Here is a 22,876-nt window from a genome sequence, read left to right as displayed (position 1 = left end):
TTTTAGTTTTAAAATTTATTTAATTTTCAAGACACATTAAATTCACACAAAAAATATAAAGATTTTATCATTTGGCCACTTAGTAATATTGTATAAAATAGGAAATTAATTAGTCTAACAGCTAAACTTAAAAGTTCTTACACACCCGAGTTTTGAGTTAATCAATTTAAGTGTTATTGATTCAAAATTTCGATTTTACACATTTAATCAATGATAGCTATGTTGAAGGAATTAGAAAATTTGGTGTTTTCTATCTAAAAGAAGAAACAAACCAAAAACAGTGTGTGTTTATCCTCTTTGTTTAGATATTTAGATATTTAGATAAGGGGTTAAGACTTTGTGAGATAGAGAACCACACATCTTCAACACGTATGAGTGGCAAATATACTTTTCAAAGATAACGGAAAAATAATAATTAATCACTTTATCGTGTGAAAGAAAAGATGCAACTGATTTATTTTAACGTCAGATGAAGACTTATTATTATTATTATTATTATTAGTCATGTTTTTTTTATTTTAAACTTTATTGACTTAAATTTTAATGTTTATATAATTTTAGTTTTATACTATTAATATATATGTAGGAATAAATTAATTCTACGTGGTGGATAGTATTTGAAAGATTACATTTTTTGTTTTTAAATATAAATTTAACCATTGTAAGTTATAAACAAAATTGTAAGGGAGTCTTCATGAGTATCTTCAGAATAATTTAAAAAAAAAATTATAAAAATGGATAATTATCTTTAGAATTTTTATTTTATAAATAAGATCATTATATATATATATATATATATATTGACAAGTTTTAATTGAAATTATTGAGCTGCTGGAAGAAATGGGCTCTCAAGACTTAAGTAAGCCAATGGGCCCATTATGATGAAGAAGCCCAAATCAGAGATTTGTGGTACTTCCGTGTGAGCCCAATTATTAAAGCTAGAAAAAAAAAAGCGTGTGCTATCAACGTGTGAGAGTGTTCTTGGTGTTCTGGTTTCAATTGGTGCAACCAATGATGTTGAGGAGGAGTTCTATAACCTCCTTCTGTTCCCAATTCCTCAAATCTTCTTATTCTCACAACCTTAATTATGCGCGTTCCTCTTCATCTTTATCTTCCTCTTCGAATCCCCATCTAATCACTTCATCTGCAACTGCACTTGATTTCTCTTCCAAAGCTACCACCGATTTTGTGTCGTTGACCCGCCACTATGGAAGGTGCTATTGGGAGCTCTCCAAGGCTCGTCTCAGGTTTTTTTTTCACCACTTCACCCCTCTTCATGCTTGCTTTGCGTTCTCACCCGTTATTTATTTATTTATTTATTTAGTTTTTAATTGTATGAATCTGTGCAAATAAATTACTATTTGGATTTAGGATATAGAATAACAAATCTCAATCTCCAAGAATGTTAGATGAAGATTTTGTGTAGTGGAACTTTTTTGTTTGTAGAGGACATGAATTAGCCTCGTTCCCTGTATTGGAGATTCCACGTCCACCATTGATGTGGCCAAAATAGTGTATTGAAGTGGGGAAATCCTCACTTTACTAGGGTTTTGCAGGGTTGCGTTATTACATTAAAATCTAAATTCTAAGATATCCTAACACTTTCTTGGCTTGTTGAACTATCTTAGACCTATAGATGACCAATCTTGTAAAACTTTACGCTCAAGACGCCTAGTTCCAACATGGGAGGGGTGTTGGAGATCTTAAGTCAAATAGTGTTATGTAAGTGGGAAACATATTCCTTAAAAGCTGGATTCTCATGAAAAACCAGTCTCACGAACCAAACATAACTATCCTGGGATTAAGTGCCTAGGAGAACTCTATAACAAAAGTAATCATGCTTGGATTTAGTACTATGGATGGTTCACAACACTTGACGTTCAATTAATGATCTAAATCTAACAGTTCCATCCTATTATTATGATTTTTAGTAAATTTTTAAAATAATTTCCCAATTTTGTTGTAAGGTTAATTATCAAGGGAAATGTTTGAATGTAAAAAAAATATATAGATGTTGATTTTCAATTAAGAGTTATTTTAATCATTTCATTTTATTTGACTTTCATTCTCACTCGATAGAATTGCTAATATGTTAGTATGTATGTATTTATTAACGTTTTATATCATAGACATTAGCTGTGTTAGAATGTTTCTGTCAAAGCGGTCAGTGCCGGATAGCCATCAAGTTTCAACTGTTAGATTATTTTAATCTAATATTGGCATATGTAATTTATAGAATAACTTTAATGTGAAGGTTTTCAGTGTGATGATTATTATTAGATTATAAATGTATTGAAGTTATGGGAATTATCTTAGAGTTATTAAAATCAATCCCCTTTCATCTCACTTCATTGAGGGTATTATGGTACTTTAATAAATATTTCAAAAGCTATCTCGAGGTTACCTAACAGTTCTTCTATGAATGAGAAAGGAGGCAAGTACTTTGACAAAAGAAAACATTGTGGGCACATTTTATATCGTCGAGAAAGTCATATAAGGAAGTAAGAGAAGGAAAAATATCCATCAAGTGATCTTTTACAATGGATCTAGGTAAGTTCTTGAACCCTCTTGACGATATGATTTTGAGATAATCATAGATGCCAAAGTCCATATGAAATAGAGTAGTTTCTTGAATTGAATTGGAATGTATGAAACTACAACTTTACATGATACAATGTAAAGTTGTAGTTTCATACATTCCAATTCAATTCAAGAAACTACTCTATTTCATAAGAACTTTAGGAACTATGATTCTCACAAAATTATATCGTTCAAGAAGTGACTTGGATCCATTGTAAAAGATCTCTTGATGGATATTTTCCCTTCTCTTAGTTCCTTTAATGGCTTTCTTGATGATATAGAATGGCCCCGTACGATGTTTTCTTTCGTCAAAGTTCTTGCCTTGCTTTGTCAAGGAAGGTAACATTTCATTCACAGAAGAACCAGAATGTAACTTCTAGGCAGCTTTCAAAATATTTATTAAAGTACCATAATACCCTTAATGAAGTGAGAAGAGAGGAAATTGATTTTAAGAACTCTAAAATAATTCCCATAACTTTAATACATTTATAATCTAATGATACATTAGAAACTCACATTAAAGTTATTCTATAAATTACATGAGCTAATATTAGATTAAAATAGTCTATCATTCTCTCACTTGGCTCATGTAATGACTTGAAGATTCAACATTAAATTTTAAGTACACACTATACATTGAACTTATCAAGTCATTATTATTCATTGGCTTAATCTAGAAGATTGGATCATAGCAGTTGCAAGTTATCCAATAACAAGATTCCTTCCATGTATCACAAGTCATCTAACTGATCATTTTTAACTCAATTCCAGCATGCTTGTGGTTGCAACATCTGGGACTGGATTTGTCTTGGGGAGTGGTAGTGCTGTTGATTTTTCAGCACTCTCTTGGACTTGCTTGGGTACCATGATGGTTGCTGCATCTGCTAACTCTTTGAATCAGGTTGGTTCCTGGAAGAAATTATCCTGATCTAAATTGTCTACTGTGATGAATTTGTTTTCCGTTTTGTTTCGTACTTCTGTTTTAAGAGTGTAGGAGAATATTCTACAGTCTCTTAGATTTTTTGTCTACACATTATATAGTTGTGTCTTTTTGTTAGGTGTTTGAGATCAATAATGATGCTAAAATGAAGAGAACAAGTCGAAGGCCACTACCCTCAGGACGAATCACAAAGCCTCATGCAATTGGCTGGGCGTCCTCTGTTGGATTAGCGGGTACAGCTCTGCTAGCAACACAGGTTTTGAAACAAATTTTGCTTACATTGTTGATTGTATGCTTTTCTTGTGTAACTTGTAAAACTATGAATGGATTTCTTATCAAATGTTTGATATGCTTTGAGTGGGGGGACTTACATTGAAGCTTTATGACAAGGTTATTCCAGACTAATATGCTAGCTGCTGGGCTCGCTGCTTCCAACCTGGTCCTGTACGCATTTGTATATACTCCCTTGAAGCAGATTCATCATGTAAATACATGGGTGGGAGCTGTTGTTGGAGCTATTCCACCACTTTTGGGGTAAATTATGCACTGTTTATTTACCTTCCTGTGTATTATGAACTTCAGAATGCTGGAGGAATATATGTTACCATTAATTTTTTTACTTCGTGCAAAATAAATCCATTTGAAGTTAAGTTGTTCCGCACAAGACTGATATGCCAAGACTAAATTACATGCTCCTATTTTGTGTGCGTTGAATTTGCATTGCCTAAGAAGAATTTTATCTGACCAATTTATTGATTTTCATTGGTTAAAGTACTGCTAGTTTAATTGGCAGATTAATTATAAAGCTTAACCCCCTGTTGTTTGCTGTCTCTCTACTTATTTGCTAGAAGGAATAGAAAATTGCTAGTCAAATGGTGTTAATGAGTGATATGTTGTAATTCAATACCTAACTACTAGAAAATGAGTTTCAAATTTTTGGAAGTGGAATTAGTCTATTATTGTTTCTTTATTAGTGTTATCTCACTTCCGTGTGCATAGGCATGTACAGGTGTATTTTCTGTCCTCCATCACTCACCTCTTTGATGTTGATTTTCAGATGGGCTGCTGCTTCTAATGACATTTCATTAAATGCAATGATTCTTCCAGCTGCTTTGTATTTTTGGCAGTTACCACATTTTATGGCCCTAGCCTATATGTGTCGCAGTGACTATGCTGCTGGAGGGTATGCTCTTGTATCTTCATTTGTTTATAGTGGAATTTTGATTCATACAACTATTTTGGTGTTCCCCAATAAAATATTTATTAAAGTGGCAGGTGTTCGTATTATTTATCTAGTTAATATCTAGCTAAAGTTCTTGTTGATGTAAATGTAATGGATGACTCTGATACCAAATCTGATTCAAGACAACAACTTTTTTTTTCTGAAGTTATGGGGACCCAATTACAAATTCAAGTACACGGACCAAGACAGTTTTTAAAAAGTATAGGGGGAATCACAAGTTGATTTTACTAAATTTATATTAGCATTTAGCATACAAATTACTTCTTTTTGTGCTCATTAAATATGGATCTTGATTGCTGCATGTGGTGGTGAATAACCATATTCTTAATATATTTCTCATATTACTTATTTCTAAACTATGTACAATATTCTTTACTTATTGGCATGTGTGCCTTTTGTGTTGCAAGTTTAGGTTTAAGATGTATTCTCTTGCCGATGCATCTGGGCGGAGAACAGCATTGGTGGCCTTAAGGAACTCTATATATCTAATCCCTTTGGGATTCTTGGCTTATGATTGTGAGTGAAATGTTTCTTCCTTTTCCTGGAAACACTTGATTGATTTTTTTTATTTTCTTTTGGAGATTTTTAATCTTAATTTTGGCAATGATTGAATGCTTTGATTGGAAGATACCTTGTAAATCTAATTTGTAGTAAAAAACTTCTCAAGAAATCTTTAAATAAAGTTCTGGCCTTTGTAGTTTACAAAGTTATATGTATTATTCAATATTTTGTATTGTACAAAATAAAAAATAAAAAGTATAATTTTAAGCCAATCAAGAATATATAGCTTTCAATCTATAAGAATTTTAAGCCTTTTCGTATGTGGACATGGGGTCAGACAGAAATAACTGACAATATATTCAGTGTCTTGTTCTGTTAAATAACTTTTGATGCCTGTGTCACTGACTTGGCCAAAAAGCTGAAAACCTTATTCCTATGATTTGTGCTTGAGGACATTACTGTTAGAACTACAGTAAATCTAAACTTGTATGTTGGAAGTTTGTCCTCAAGAATCTATTACAATGAGGATATACAATGATAATTTATGGTAGATTTTAGTTAAAAAGACAATTGAAATGGTAAAATGTTTTCACTTCTCCTTTAATATGAAATTTTTGGTCACACGGAGAACCTTGGTGCTCATGTTTCTGCACCTTGAACAGGGGGCGTGACTTCTGAATGGTTTTGTCTGGAGTCGACGGTACTTACACTTGCAATAAGCGCCGCAGCATTTTCATTCTATAGAGACCGTACCAGAGAAAAAGCAAGGAGAATGTTCCACGCCAGTCTCCTTTATCTCCCTGTGTTTATGACTGGGCTTCTGATTCACCGTCGCTCCGATAGCGAACAACTCTTAGAAGACAATGCAAAGGGTTTTGTGAAATCTGCATCTTCTGGGGAAGCCTTAGAGTTGGATGATAATGATGATAATCAGAATATAAAGGCCAAGAAGCGTCAAGCACGTCCTCCTGTAGCATATGCCTCTGTTGCTCCATTTCCCTTTCTGCCTGCTCCTTCATATTGATAACTATCTGTTGTATGGCTTTAACATTTTCTGGGCCAAGTTTTGTTTGGTTGATTCGATAAATTTATTGAAACGGTGTATTCTTATTGGTGTTTAAGCCAATAACCTTGTTTTATGTGCCACACCATGAAAATTGCAGACGCATCTGTGATCTGAAATAAATGAGAATTTGCTTCCTGAACAGTGTATGTACAATCGATTTTTTGTTTTTTATTTCGATGTTATGCTTTGTGATTGGGTGGATAAAACTTGCTTCTACTTTCTTATGTCCTTGTTATCAGGTCTCAAACCAATGACATTTGGGTTGTTTCCTTAGTTCAACAATATCTATAATCTATACCAATATATAAATAAAGATTATACTTTTTTTTTGTCCATATTTGTAATAATTAATTATTTTTAACTGTTATTTTAATTTTTTTTTGTTTTTAATAATTATTTTAAAAACATCTTTTGTATACATTTGTTTTTTTAATTTTATATTTAGCAATTATTTTAAAAAATGATTATATATTTTTTATTGATTAAACTTCGATTTATATGAAAATTAAAAAGATGTGAAAATTAAAAGTGATTGTGTTTTCGCTAGTATTCAGACGGAACATTATTTAATGTTAGAAGATATTTGAATGTCATTATTAAGTTCAAAATTTGTGATAAATATACGAAGAAGTTTCTTATTGTCAATTATTATAGGTAAAGAATCATGATTTTGTCATTAACAAGATTAACGGAAAAATGTGTAAAGAACAAATGTGAATTTAAATTTTTGTGATGAAAACACATAATATTATAACCCTTAATAGAAAAAAAATGTATATTAAAAAAATTAATTTAAATCAAATTTATTTTAAAATATATAGTACAGTTTAAAAATTACTCTAAAATATATTTATAAAGTAAATTTTAAAATTATAAAAATATTATACATGATTGTTAAATTCAATAAGTTTATCGTAATAAATTATTAATTATTTAATATGATGATAATATTTTTTATTTTATTTCCAAAACCTAAGAAAACCATGGTTCAGCATAGATGAACACTTGCAGAATATATATTTGAACAGCCTGAACTGAGTTAATTATCATTTCAAAACACAGTTCATATTAATTTTAACAAAAATTGTGTACATAATTTTTTCATAAAATTACTTCATCTATAATTTTTTCATGTTTACAATTTTACTTTTACTTTCATTTTTTAAATAATTGTTTTTTAATTAAAACAATTATCTTACTAGTTTTATTTTTTAAATAATTTTTAATTTGAATTTAATTATCTTTTAAACTAAAATAATTATTTTTATTTTTAAATTATTTTTTATTTAAAATTAATTATCTTTTAAAACTAAATTAATTTCTACCATAAAAAGACAAGTGTTTTTCTAATATATAATATTTGAATACCGCCAAACTAAACCACATCATCATAATTAATATTTGAATTTTGACAAATTAATAATGTAAGGAAAAAGGAAAATTTAAAAAGGTTGAACATTACCTATGAGATAACACCCTTTAAGCAACTAATCTCAACAGCTGAATTAAATTACTCTCAATAAAATGAAAACTGTAATTTGCGGAGCCATGAATCTCAGAGTGGAAGCAAAAACTTTTTAAGAAAAATATAACTAATATTTATTGTTTACAAGCTACTTTACATATCTGTTCTTACACATATTCATTCACTGTGTGAATTCATAGGGTTTGATATTTATTATTTTGTATGATATACCATATTGACATTTCAAATTCAATGTCTCCTCATATCAAAGCATTATTCTTTTCTTAAAACAAATATTAAGGCACTGTTCTCATGTTAAGCCAAGTAGTAAGATCATTAATTGAGAAAAAAATGTTAAAAGTGTCTTTAAAAAGGTAATTCATAGTGGTAACTTTATATATATATATATATATATATATATATATATATATATATATATATTAAATTTTATTCATTCAACAATTAAATTAAGTGTTGAAATAAAATAGATCAAATAGCTCATCAAATAATAGATAAAATCTATATTCATTTATAAACTTTAAAATTTATTGGACTTTATGATAGTTAGTTACTACAAAAAATATTCAATGTTTTTTTTCTCTAAAAAATATTCAAAAGTTAGACTAATAACATAAATTTAATGATTATAAATTCTCTTTTATAATTCCAATCAATTTAATTTTCTTTTATGGTAATATTTATAAAAGTTAAAAAATTATAAATGTATAAACATATAATATTTTATTAAATAATAATATAAAGTTACATTTTTATAACGTTTTCCAACCTTTAATATAGATTTACATGAAAAAAATTATTAATTCAATCTTTAGAAGTTATAACCTTTAATTAGAGTTTTTTATATTCACAATATTTTATGTAAATAATGGTTGAAAATAATCCATTATAACATATGATAAAATATATATATATATATATATATATATATATATATATATATATATATATATATATATATATATATATATATATATATATATAATATGAGGCATTAAATAAAATTTGATTAATATAAAATTATACGTCAAGTAAAAGCAGCTGTTTTAAGAAAAGTCGTGTCAAATATAACAAAGGCAGCCACTTAATTATTTTTTATTTAAAAAAAAGAAAAAAAAAATAGTCAAATTCTATAAAATCCTACTAAAGAGACTTTGCTATAAATATATTAATTAACATTAGAAACTGTGAAAAGGAGAAAATCATTTCAATAAAAATAATAAAATATCGAAATATCGTAAAAGTCAGTGATTTTTTGAAAAGAAATACGAAAAGATCATTTACTTATACTTTTACAGAGAAGAGAAAATAATAAAGAAGTTAAATCAAACACTGATTATCCAAAGATTGGAATAGCCAACAAAAAATTCTTGTGTTATTGATCATTATAAAAATTAATGATTAATTAAAATATAATAATATTTTTAAATATGGATCATAATAAATAGCACATCAATTATAAGATTAAAACACATTTGTTACATGAAGGACAAACTGATAGAATATATCTCAATTATAACTGGAGATTGGGTTATTATTAGAATTTTTTTTTTCCAGAATAGAAGAACTAGTTGTCTTTTTGACCGATTTTCCGACAAATTCAAAGGCATGGAAGATAGTAAAATTCATAGTAGTTTGATTAGGACTCACTTTAAAAATCATTGAGAGTTTCTTCAAAATAACTATTTATAGAAACTGAGATCCAGAAGGATCACTTTGATAAGGACACACATTTTTAATGGAAGAAAAGGAACCCACAAAAGAAGTGTACCCTGAAACAGAGATCACACATCATCACCTATTTCTTGAAGGTTTCAAAGCAAAGGTAAGATCAAGATAAATTAAACTTCAAATATTTTAGTTTGGTTTCTTGGTGGTTTACGAATGTTCATGGTCTTGGCTAGGTTTGGAATAGACAAAGACAAAGTTTAAGGTTATCTTAACTAATAGTTCTTGAAAGGTGTAGTTGGTTCTTTGTGAGTTTCTTGGAGAGAAACTCAAAGTTGGTGGAAGCTATATAGGGTGAAATTTTTCGTTCTTGGTGGTTTTAAGGTGTTCAATAACTTGAGGTTTTGGTTCAACTATGTCTTCACAAAAGTTATAAATTTTTTTTCAGATGGTTCTTGAAGGAAGGTCGAACAGCACTATATATATATATCCAGAAAATTAAGATAGACACTTTCTTAGCATGTTTGATTTTGATGTTAATGTGGTAAGTGAATTGGTTTCTGATGAATGCTCCAAGAAAAGCAAAAAGAAATAGTTACCATTTCTGAAATTCAACAAAGTAAATAAAGTCTTGGCCATAAACATCAAAAAGGGTCTTCATTATGAATTTATGTCTCCTTCAAGCTAATTTTTTATGTATTGCTAATATTTTTAGATTTTTATATTCGTCTTGAGGAATTTTTTCTGTAAGTTATTTAATGTTTAGATCACAACATTTATATATTATCTGGCACGAAAGCATTTTTGTGATTTGAATGAGACTCTCACCATGGATCCAAGTCAAAGATTTTGTGATGCATGCAATGATTTTGTTACTGTTCAAATTCTTGTAAGTAAAGATTATGATATCAAAGTTTTTGAAGTGATTGTGTTGTAAGTATATGTAATGTAACTTTATCAGTAAATTTCTGCAGAATAAACTTAAAATCGTGCTGATATAAAACGATTACTTTATAATGAATATGGAGTGGATTAGCAATGTAAGAATTTCTCTCCCAAAACAAGCATAAGGAATAGTACTGCATCCTTCATGGTGTAACCTGACAATGTCAGAGGAAAATTCTGCAGCGAACAATAATAATTTTATAGAATAAAATTGAACAGAATCCATTAGATCATGCTCAATTCCCAATAACATTACATCCATTAAGCTTAAACTTAAGAACAAATAGCCCCTTTGGTGTCACATCACCATCATCTTCACTTCCACCTTTTCTGCATGAATCCTCACTCACTGCCTCAGCCCTGGAAATACTTTTACAAGGCACCGTTTGTTGAAATCCTTCAACCACAGTTTCAGCATAAAAAAACTTGTTCATCGCATCAATCTCCTCTAAACTACTGTGCTGTGCCATGGCTAAAATATCCACCATCAAACGCTTCTTACATTTCCCTTTTCGCCTTCTGCGTTTACATTTCACTGTTTTTAGTGGCGGCAACAGTGGACTCTTATCATGAAAATTAGTACAACCTGAGAGCGTACGTGTCTCTTCTGGCTGAGAAAATTTTGCAGAATCATTGTGATGATTTGAGTAATTTCCCTCTTCATGTGGTGAAGGGTGGTTGCTGACTTTGTAGTTACATTCTTGTGGCACTTCAGCATTGCAAGAATCAGTTTCTTTGTTTTTATTACCATTTGGAGAATGCATTTTGGAGAAACCTTTGACTGGTTCATCATGTGAAGCTTTGTCTGATTCAAGTGGTGGCAACAACTCTTTCTCCCTGAGACCACTTTTAAGACACAATTGCAAGTGCTTCTCTTCGTAAGGCCAGTTTAGAGAGATATTTCTGTGACGACAGGCAAGAACATACTGTCTGCAACACAATTTGTAATAATGTATCAGTGATCAAGAAAATAACTTTTTGTTGTTTTTTTCCTCTATCAACAAACTAAACTTAAAGAAATCTCCAAAATCTAGACACATTTTTGATACAATTCACAAAGGGAAATGCAATAAAACAAGAAAAGGAGTTTATGTACAGAGAATAATAATCAAAATCTTAACTTGTGTTCTTGCATCAGAAAGATGATAAATAATCTACAATCAACATATATATATATGGTTCACACTTCACAACTCAACCTAATGCAATCGAAGAGTTCAACCTAAAATTAGAACATGCAATAATGGATGACATGGTATATATTGAAGGAAAAAAGTATAATCTGATTCATAAATTGAAATGCATAGGTAACTTCTTCAATTACACTGGTACCTTATTGCGAAGGGCTTCACACCAGCTTCTTCAGATTTCGGAACCAATGGTAGGTTTTGGTGCTGAGACATCATCACTCACTCGGAAGATTGCAACTTTGCATGTGGATCCCAAACTAAACTTTCTTAATTAATATCTAACCCAGCTTTGGCCTATTACCACAGGAATTCTATAGATAAGAATGCAGAAGAAAAAACTGCATAAAATGACCATATGCAGTACCCTATGACACATACAAAATAAAATTAGATATTGACACCCACAAAATCTGCATGTGGGTACGAAAAAGATGGTCAATTTATGGACAGAATAACAAGAAAAGAGATGAAAAGATGAAACCCAGAGAGAGTTGTAGAAGAAAACGAACGGCAGAGTGAGGTAAACCTTGAAGCTTCAAATGAAAAGAAAGGGTCACACAAATGGCGATAGATAAAAGGGTAGGGTTTAAGTTTCAAGAAAACGAGCATGGCGAGACGAGAAACACGATTTGAGTGACCGAAAAGTTAAAGAGAGAGATATAAAGTAAGCGAAGCATGAGGAACTGACTGAGAAGAAACGAGGTTGAAGAAACGAGGTTGTCTCGCTATTGTTGTTGTGTTGTTTGTTTGTTTCTCCCTACAAGCCTTTTTTTTGTCTACCTTTAGTTCTCGTTGGTTTTGTTATTAACCTTTTTTAAACTATTTCTAATAGGGTAATAAAAAGAAAGCTGTTTTGATTATTTTTTTAGTATTTTTTTATTTTTATTTTTGCTTCAGCTGCTATTCACACTACACTAAATTTTTAGTGGCAGTGTAACCCTCTTTAAATAACACCACAAAACAGGGCATTCTCTTAAACTCGACTTATCTGCACTAATCACTTCTATTCTTATGCCACAAATTCAACTATGAAAATTTGGCAATGTGCCAATTTACAGAAAATGAATTTAATCATAAATGGCTATGTATCATATATGTTGTTCAAACTAATTGCACAGTCTCTCTTTACATAACTGTTTTTTGTGATTTTGTTATATATATTAATTTATTTAATATGTAATATTCCAGGGAAAAAAGCAAATTCCAAGGCAATGCAAATGGAAGATGTAGAAGAAGTGGCAGAGGTATCTGTTTGCAAAATCCAACCTCTGCAGGAGAAAGTACAATAGTTTAGACTTTCCCTCTTTTAAGGTAAACGTTCAAAGTGATGGCTACATGTGATATATATATATATATATATATATATATATGACATCCTATCCTATATCCTATGATGATTTTACGTTCATATTTGGAGTTTAAAAGCTTAAGTACTACAGCATTTAGTTGCTGAACCATAAAACAGACATATGTTATCATTTGGATTTTCCTATGTTTTACTGGTTTGAGATCAATGACAATATTCTGACATCATAAAAACATAGCCGGCTAGAGCAAATTTTAGCAGAACTTTCTGTAGTTGTTGCATCAAGATTTGGATCTAGTCTAGTTTAGTGGTAAATAAGTTTTCAACATTATGCAATCAATTGAAGTGGTTAAAGATTATGCAACACTGGACAAATTTCTGATATATAAAAGTGAAGCGATGGACTGAGAAAACGGTAAGATTTACCAAATTTAATGGATGCTTTTATTCTGAAAAAATTATGATATGTTTCACTGTGTGATCGATGTCAAAGTTAGAAATTAGAAAATGTTGAAGTTGATGTATGAATAAGTTATATATCAGCCTATGGCTCTTTTTTTTTTCAATAATGACATATATAGAGGGAGGTTATTACATGAAAAACACTGTGCATACGATAATTTTGTGACTGAAGAGGTTTTTATCCTTTATATATATATAGAGAGAGAGATATGTTTTTCAGATGCACAAAATTAGATGAAAAAAACAATGGCTGTCGTTAATGGATAAATCCTTTCTGGTTCTCAAATTAATGCAGAGTCTTAGTTGTGTTGTGTCATGTTCAGCAATGTGTTTATCTGTTTTATATATTTGTGAATCTTTCAATCTTCTCAGAATCTCAAATAATAAGTATTTTTTTTATACCTAAAGTTAATCTTAAGATGAATTAATAACATTTATTTTGAAAATTTATGAGGACTCAAATAACTGGTTTTTAAAAATATATAGTATGGATTTTTTTCTGTGTTACTAATTAACTGGTTTCGCCAATTATTAAATTACACCGTTTTCCTTCTCCTTACAATACAATTCAATTTTTAATTTTATAACCCAGTTATGCATAACTTCTGCAGTATAGATGCTGTTATATTGTGTAGTCAAACCTTAAAAGGTTCTTTATAAGACATATATGAGATACTTTAAATGATGGGTAGTATTATTTTTACATACGATAATTTTTTATACACTTTATATTTATTATTTTGTCCTTTAATTCCTTTCTTTCTTTACAAATACAAAAAATAATTTTCTTAATAACTAAAATATTTCTAAAAAAATGTGTTGTGAATTTGTGAAAGTGGTGTAAAAGAACATTTTCCTTAAACTATTATATTAAATATATGAATATACAATGTTAAAAAGTTTGATAAATTAAATATAAAAATTTAATAAATTTGGTGAACTTATTCACCACATATGTAAATACTCAAATCAATTAATTCATTATTCATTTTCAAAATAATCACACTATTAAAACGTATTTAATAAAAAATATATTAAATACAATTAATCACATGGTTTGAAAAACAAAAATACTAAAACGTATTTTCGTGCCTAAAATCGGTTAGAATTCAGAAATGCAATATAATTTTTCTTTTCATTAAGTAGACATTCCATATTTATAAACTTGAAATAGTTAAAAGTGTCGACATAAATATAAGATTAATTTAAAATAATAAAAACTAAAAAATACTACTTTTTTATTTTTAAAAAAATGATAATTAAATGACAGAAGTTTGATCTGGTAATTGCAATTTTATCCAGAATTTATCCTACACCGAAGAGAATGGTCTCCTTTAATATAAATGTTATTGTAATTTCTATCAAACAAAAAATTTATCTATGTCCGTGTTATGCTAAAAAAGAGACTATACTGTATTTAGCAAACATTTTTTTTATCAGCATTTACAACACATATTTAATATTAACATGAAAAAATGTTTTTAAACAATGTTTACTTTAGTTGGAAATCACCACAAAAGAATATAATTCCCAAATTAGATTGCATATATAATTACAGATGAGTGAAAGAGATCCTTTATGACAAATAAAGTGTAATAATAGTATCCAACTTGTTAAATCATTATCAAATGCAATTGTTAAAACCTTGTATCTCTTGATCTTCAACTTCTGTAATATTATTAATCTTTTGATCTCTTAATTAAAAATAGTGTTAAGAAAAAGATTTTCAAGTACATTGTTTAATTATTTTTACTTACTCATGTAATTTGTAATCTATTGTGCCTTTTTTTTCCATATCAAGTCAAACATTTAAAATCTAAAAGAAAAATCTTCAAGTTAAATAGAAGTAATGAGATACACTTTTAAATATATACATTCATAAAAGTAAATTTCAAAATGAACTTCTTCAATATTGCATGATTTCAAGATCTTATTTTCAACTTGCTTAAATCTTCTCAACAATATCTTGAATTTAGCCACTAAATACTTCTTTGCATTCACTCATGCATTAATGTAACATTTATGTCATGAAATGAAAACTATGCAAATCTTTTGGTAGCACTGTTGCATACATAACACGCAACTGTTCCAAGAAAAACCATCACTTATTATAAAATGCAAGTCCATAACCAAGCTAACATATTTTTCTCAGAATTTTCTGCAATATCAAAAGAAATAACAGTTATGCAGTATTTATGTTCCATTAATTCCTCATTACATTGCAGTATTTATGCAGTTATGAGCTTAAATTTAAGAACCAATGAACCTTTGATGCTATATAACGTTAGCTGCACTACATGATGACATGATCTTCACTTCCACCTTTTCTGCATGAATCCTCACCAACTGCTTCAGCCATGGAATCATGTTGACATTCTTCAATCACAGTTTCAGCATCACAAAACTTGTTCATCTCATGAATCTCCTCTGAAGTACTGTACCGTGCCACCGCTAAAATATCCACCATCGAACGTTTCTTACATTTCCCTTTACGCCTTCTGCGTTTAAACTGGTTGATGACTTTCAAGTTACACTGATCATCAATGTCTTGCGGCTCTTCAGCATTGCAAGAATCAGTTTCTTTGCTGTTATCATCATTTGAAGAGTGCATTTTGGAGCAACCTTTGACTGGATTTTCCTGTGAAGTTTTGCCTGGTTCAATCAGTGGCAAAAGATCTTCTAACTTGACACCAATTTTAAGACACAATTGAAAGTGCTTCTCTTCGAAAGGCCAGTTTTGAGAGATGTTTCTGTGACGAGAAGCAAGAACATACTGTCTGCAACATAATTTATAATCTATGTCAGTGATCAAGAAAATGAGATTTTGTTGTCTATCTCCTCTGGTGTTTCTCAACAACTAAATAAACTTAAAGAAACCTCCAAAATCTAAACACAGTTTTGATAAATTCACAAAGGGGATTACATTAATCTTGTTCAAGGTGTAGAAAAAAAATTCACAAATGGGAATGCAAAAGGCAAAGACATACAATACAAGGAGTTTATATGGACAGAGATAACTTAATCATAATCTTAGGTTGTCTTGTCTACAACTAACATGTGCTTCACACCTTACAAGATCAACATAATGCTATTGAAGAGATCAATCTACGAAAGAACACGAAGGAAAAAGGGTAAATTCTCGTTCATAAATTATCGTATAACTTTTTCAATGGCATTGGTACCTTATTGAGAAGGGTTTAACAGCAGCTCCAGATTGCGGAACCACAGGTAGGTTTTGGTTTTGATTTTGATTTTGGTGCTGAGACATCACTCACCTGGAAAGACTGCAACTTTGCATGTGGATCCCAAAACTACACTCTCTGAATTAATATCCAACCACAAATTCTGGAACTTCAGTTCATGCCTATGATCACAGGAACGGCACACGTAAGATGACGAAGAAAAACTCCATAAAATGACCAGGTGCAGTACCCTATGACATACACAAACAAAATTAGTTATTAAGAACCACAAAACCTGCATGTGGGTACGCAAAAGATGGTAAATTTATGGGAAAAACAACAAGAACAGCGATGAAAAGATGAAACGCAAAGAGTTGATGAAGGAAAGAAACGGCAGAGTGAGAGAAATCTCGAAGCTTCAGAGGAACAGAAAGGGTCACAGAAACGAAGAGAGATGAATGGGTAGGGTTTGGGTTTGAAGAAAACGAGCATGGCGAGACGAGAAACACGATTTGAGTGATCGAAAAGAAAAAGAAGATAAAGAGAGAGAGAGAGATAGACATAAAGTAAGCGAAGCATGAGGAACTGACTGAGAAGAAACGAGGTTGTAGGATGGTCTCTTGCTGTTGTTATTGTTGTGTTGTTTCTTTCTTTCTTTCTATAAGCCTTTTTGTATACCTTTTCGTTTGTGTTGGTTTTATTATTTTTTTACTTCTTTTAACTATTTCTAATAATAAAGAGAGCGTTATTTTTTATTATTTTTAATAATAATATTTAATTATTCATACTAAACTAATTTTTTGGTGGCATGTTTAAGCCTCTTTAATAACCACAAAACAGGGCATCCTCTTTGCATATCCTAAAGCCTGATGTACTCACTTCTATTCCGATGCCCCAAATTCAACTATAATAACTGGGAAATGAGGCAATTTGAAGAAAATTGCAGTATGCAGATATAGAAGTGGCAGAGGTATCAGTTTGCAGAATCCAACCTCTGCAGTAGAAAGTACAATTCAATAAGAAGAGTTCAGATTTTCCCTCTTTAAGGATTAGGCTATGGTTACATGAAATGATATATTTCCTGAAGTCTCAAATCAATTAAAAATAAGATAATTTTATAAATGAAATAGAAATTTTAACTTACGTTAATTTTTAAAATTGAATTAAGGTTAAAATGTTTAGTACATAAGTAAGTGACTTCAACACAATGCATAACGATACAATGAAGGATTTGCGTACATAAAATACCAGAGAAAATATTGCCACAAAAACATTACACTAGCTTGTTTTCTAGTGTTTCCACCAAATTAAGACTTTTCTTGTAAACCAGATTCTGAATGTCTCTCTTACATTTTGCCCGCGTTATTACATATCATAAATTAAAAGAATCTGATAAAAATAAGTAAATCATGATGAAAAAATAAATACAATTATGATTACAGCAGGATCTTTACGTGCCATAAATAGTCATAAGAATGCATTATGTAACTCCAACATTAACTAGAAAGAGAGATTGAAATGTTTCTATGGCACTCTTATTTACATCGGAGACTGTGATCGTTGCTGCAGCAAACCTAAATATATATATATATATATATATATATATATATATATATATATATATATATATATATAGAGATAGATAGATAGATAGATATATAGCAGAAGGGTTTAAACAAAGTAAAACTCAATCTTCAAAAATTGTGAAATTAATGAAATGCTGGGGATGAGTTATAAGGTGATGATCTGAAAGCAGTGAAACAGTCGTTTCAAAAATAAAATTAGCAAAAGGAGTAATTTTCCTTCTTTTTTTTAAATTATATTGTTGAATAAAGTTTATTTTTGAACACATGCTAAATATTTCTCTTTTTTTACTAAGTCACACCAAACATTTTATTAATTAAAAGAAGTTGTGATGTATATATCGTTAAAAATTTGTCTAACAAAATTTTGTTAAAAAATAATTTTTCATATATATATATATATATATATATATATATATATATATATATATATATATATATATATATATATATATATATATATATATATATATATTTTTTTTTTTTTTTTTTTTTGAAAGGCACAATATATCTTGGTATCAAATTAATGTAGAGTCTTGTGGTTGGAGCGTCATGTTCTGGCAAATTTTAAGGAAAATGTTTAATGTTCACGTGGATTAACATAAATTAGTTTATGTTTTGTACATAATAATAAGGAGAGTCTTAGCAGAAAAAAGATTAAAATTTATTATGTCAATTAAATTTTAAATATTTCATAAACTTAGATGTTTTTAATTAAACTTTATTAAAAATGTATTAAATATTTAAATATTTATATTTTTTAATATTCAATATTAAAATAATAAAAATCGCTTTTGAATCTAATAAAATAATTTAATGAAGATATGATTAGAAATAAACAAATTTATAAAATAGTTAAAACTTAATAATAAATAAAAATTACAATTAGTCAATAACCACTTACTTTAATTATTTATCAAGTCATTATTAGTTAATTCAGATGTTACTATTATAAAGTAATTATTAATTAATTGTATGTATAGAATAGATAATGTCAAAACATCAATTTTTTAATGAGAAACTGTTGTAAATGTAGGGTAATTTGTAAAGACAAAACTATTATATATATATATATATATATATATATATATATATATATATATATATATATATATAATTTTTAGCACTTTGAATCCCACAGTATTTTTTTATATGTAGTTTTATGAGGTTGTATTGTTGTTTGGTAACTTCGCGTGTGGCTTACCCCTCTTGTGTTTAGGTGAGAGCAGAGAAACCATTAACATCAAAGTCAAAATACACCATAAATAAAATGAAAAAGTTGAGTTGTTGATAAAAGTAAATAAATAAAAGAGATAGTTAAAATAATAAAAATAAGTGAAACAAAATTATTAACTTCACCATTTTTTTATAAATTGTTTTTCTTATTCACCACACATTAATATTATTTTTGTCTTTATCTATTTCAAAATATGAATATTTCATCGACTTGACTTATGAAAGTATTTTTATTAAATATTTGGCATATTATTTTTTATAAAAAAATGTGTTAAAAAATATTTTTCTAAATTCAACTAACTGATTTATTAAATTAATAAAATTAGTGAATTCTATTTATTGAACTTCAAAAATAATTTATAATCAAAAGTATTTTTTCTAAAAAAATTAAAAGTAGTTCTTCGGATACTAGCGAACACACATGTGTTGTCCCGTCTGTGTTCGCATTTTTTAATTTTCAAAAAATTTAAGTTAAGATCAATAACAAATATATAATTAATTTTTAAAATAGTGATAAATGTAAAATTAAAAAAATAAAATATGTACAAAAAAAAGTTTTTAAAATAATGGTTTAAGACAAAAAATGTTTTTAGAATAATAGTTAAAAGTAAATTATTTATAAAATAATTAATTTTTAAAATAATTAAAGATAAAACTGATATTATGAAAGGTGTACACAAAAAGAGAAAATCTTCTTTATATATTGTTATAGATACTAGATTGATTTTTTTATAAAAAATATTTTAGATCGAGTTTTATGCAGGAAACTCAAACAAAATTCTTATTTCTCTTGTAAAAGGCATCGAGGGAGTAAGTATTATAATGTTGCAATTTATGAGCATGGCATTATTATCATTAAGTATTAAATAATATAATGCATTCAATATAATTAAAAACTGTGTCATAAACATTAGTTAATGAGACAACCCGTTAGGAATGCAAATTGTACAAGGTGAGATTGGATTGGATAAGAAATTCTTCATAAGCATAAATAAATATTAATTAGCTCCTTGTCTTCTCAAACAATAAGTTTAAAACTAAATATATTTTTCATTTTCAAATCCTTTTTAAAAAATTGGATTTTTTTTGAAATGATTTTATGAAAGTAATACCAAATGTTTTTCTTAACAGATTATATATGAAAATTATATTATAGTTCATGAAACTCAGTTTGACACAACTATGAAATGGGTACATAGATTAATATAAAGACAAAACACAATTTAAAATATATATTTAATTAAAAAATCTAGGACTAGTTTAGTTAAATTTTAAATGGATTACAATTTTTTTTTCTAATTAAATCATGTATCAAGTCAATAGATAGTTTTGATCAACTTTAAAAAGATAATAAAATTAAATAAAAAATTTATATATATATATATATATATATATATATGTATGTATTAAAATTTAAGTCATGCCATTAAATTTTATTTTTAAATGCAACTATTTGATATATGAATAAAAATTATAATACGTGTTTCAAAAAATACTATTATTTTTATTTCTTAATTTAATTATTATTTGATAAATGAATCAATCACAAGTCAATTCAACCTAAGTCCATAGTACATTTATTATGGGTCAAATGGATTGGACAAAAAATTGTCCAATTTAATTTGTACCACAAATTTTTTATCTTGATTTAGTCTATTTTATAATATTTTTGGTCAACCCATTTAATTGGACTCTTAAATTGGCTACTTAACTGTTTCACACTTTTACTATTTTTATAGTGTGAATTTTACTATTATATAATTGACAAATAATAAGTGTGTTTGTGAATTTTACTTATTACTTTGGGTCACCCTTTTTATAAGTATTGTATTTCTGAATATTTTTAAACTTTTTGCAAAATTTTTAACAATACAAAAATAAGACAAGATTTAAAAAAAAAAACTTTATTATTTAATTTCAGGTTATGTACTATTTATCAAAAGTGAGTTTCATTTAACAGGTTATTTGTTTGACGCACGAATCTTAGTTGATTATTTCTTATGCTTATTTATAATTTTTTTTTCATAAAGAAAATGAAACAACTTAAATAAACAGTTTTGTTTTAATATAAGAAACTCTTGTTAGATATATGTGTATAGTCAGCTATTAGAACCTTTGAAAGAAACTGATCATGAATAATACTATGAAAAACACTCATTTGTATTATACAGAGTTTCTGTTAATACAAGCAAACAGAAAAGTATAATAATATTTTGATTCACTTTTAACTTATCATTTCAATTACTCTAATCTAAAAAAGTAATTGAAGTGTTGAATTAAAACTAGATTAAAAAAAAATTATCAAAATAAACTAACATCATACACATAACTGCTTGACTTAATACACTTAACAAGAGCATGGTAATAGGATTGAATGGTTAAGACCAAAAGAAAATGAATACTAGGATAAAGGGAATGTAAATATATAGGAAACAAAAAAGACTACTAGGATCACGAGTACGTATTTCTACTTTAATTTAGTCGAAAGTGTTGAATGTCTGTTTTCTGCTATGTTTCTTGATTTGAACGAGACATGTGTTGAACTGATAATGAGAAAGAAAAAGGATCCAAATCAAAAATAAGTGTTTCAAACCACTTGTCTCTGTACTCGGTTGAACGATTCGGAGTATTGGTTAGCATGCATGCATGTAGTATTTCATTACATATATATATATATGTATTTATTTGTTTATTATTGTCTGGTTTTTAGTTTTGTTATGATGTAAGAAAGACTTTTCAGAATCTGGTTCACTGGAGAAAACTTTCTCAGCTGGTGGAAGGAAACACCATAAAACGAGATCGTGTACCTTTTTTTTTTATTTTTTGTTTCTTGTGGCAAAGACGTTGATTACTTATATTGGTACTAATTAAAAGAAATTTTCTCAGGTATTTTTTATGTTTTTGTACTCCAAATGCTATGATCTCACAGCATCAATAACTTTCAAATCATATTTCAACGAATGCATGCGATCATACTCCACACATCCATATTGCAAAATTTAAAATCAAGAAATTTGCCATATGAAGCTCATGAAGCCCGAACTGTACTTCTCAGTGCTCAATATTCAAATCTGGAAAGCTTTCGACATATTCTACATCTGTTGGGATGAACTATAAGATAGACAACATTAACATCGAACATACGAATCAAGTGACACGAAATTATGTACCGAAGAAAATAATGTGGTTTAAACCCAAAAGAAAAACAAACGTCGCTTAAGCTTTGAGGTATAATAGTTATGAATGAAGTTGATGATAGAAGTTATATATACTTTTTTCTGTATCAGGACTTTTTCCATGTTACCCTTCAAGCTACTTTAATTTATTGCAGAAATGGAACCAGATACAAACTAGACAGGATGCAAAATCTTCCAAAAACTGAACCAAGTTTGCTACATTTGGTCTAAAGTTCTGTGCCTTTTATGATGGAATATTTGAAATAGTAAAGCATTGGAAATTCTAAAATATGTTATATATATTCTATACTTTAT

General features: G+C 28.5%; 3 protein-coding genes across 3 annotated transcripts; 1 reads left to right on the top strand and 2 right to left on the bottom strand.

Annotated features, from left to right (window-relative positions):
- The first annotated feature begins 947 nt into the window (after positions 1 to 947).
- LOC114192615 (protoheme IX farnesyltransferase, mitochondrial) lies at positions 948 to 6,471 on the top strand. The gene is made up of 7 exons (XM_028082395.1): positions 948 to 1,247; positions 3,352 to 3,481; positions 3,639 to 3,776; positions 3,921 to 4,054; positions 4,578 to 4,703; positions 5,176 to 5,279; positions 5,927 to 6,471. The coding sequence occupies exons 1-7, from the start codon at positions 1,012 to 1,014 to the stop codon at positions 6,286 to 6,288; spliced, it is 1,230 nt and encodes a 409-aa protein (XP_027938196.1). The 5' UTR covers positions 948 to 1,011; the 3' UTR covers positions 6,289 to 6,471.
- Positions 6,472 to 10,536: 4,065 nt separating this feature from the next.
- LOC114190828 lies at positions 10,537 to 12,414 on the bottom strand. Its single transcript, XM_028079878.1, has 2 exons — positions 11,759 to 12,414; positions 10,537 to 11,356 (listed from the first exon to the last, which is right to left on the bottom strand). Exons 1-2 carry the CDS (start codon positions 11,830 to 11,832, stop codon positions 10,663 to 10,665), a joined length of 768 nt encoding a protein of 255 aa, XP_027935679.1. The 5' UTR covers positions 11,833 to 12,414; the 3' UTR covers positions 10,537 to 10,662.
- A 3,149-nt stretch (positions 12,415 to 15,563) lies between these two features.
- Positions 15,564 to 17,186, bottom strand: LOC114189473. Its single transcript, XM_028078035.1, has 2 exons — positions 16,567 to 17,186; positions 15,564 to 16,161 (listed from the first exon to the last, which is right to left on the bottom strand). Exons 1-2 carry the CDS (start codon positions 16,650 to 16,652, stop codon positions 15,678 to 15,680), a joined length of 570 nt encoding a protein of 189 aa, XP_027933836.1. The 5' UTR covers positions 16,653 to 17,186; the 3' UTR covers positions 15,564 to 15,677.
- Between the last annotated feature and the right edge of the window lie 5,690 nt (positions 17,187 to 22,876).

The sequence above is a fragment of the Vigna unguiculata genome, chromosome 7, assembly GCF_004118075.2.
Source record: "Vigna unguiculata cultivar IT97K-499-35 chromosome 7, ASM411807v1, whole genome shotgun sequence".
Lineage (NCBI taxonomy): Eukaryota > Viridiplantae > Streptophyta > Magnoliopsida > Fabales > Fabaceae > Vigna > Vigna unguiculata.
Note: the sequence above shows the minus strand (reverse complement) of the source record. Positions and strands in the feature narration are given on the sequence as shown.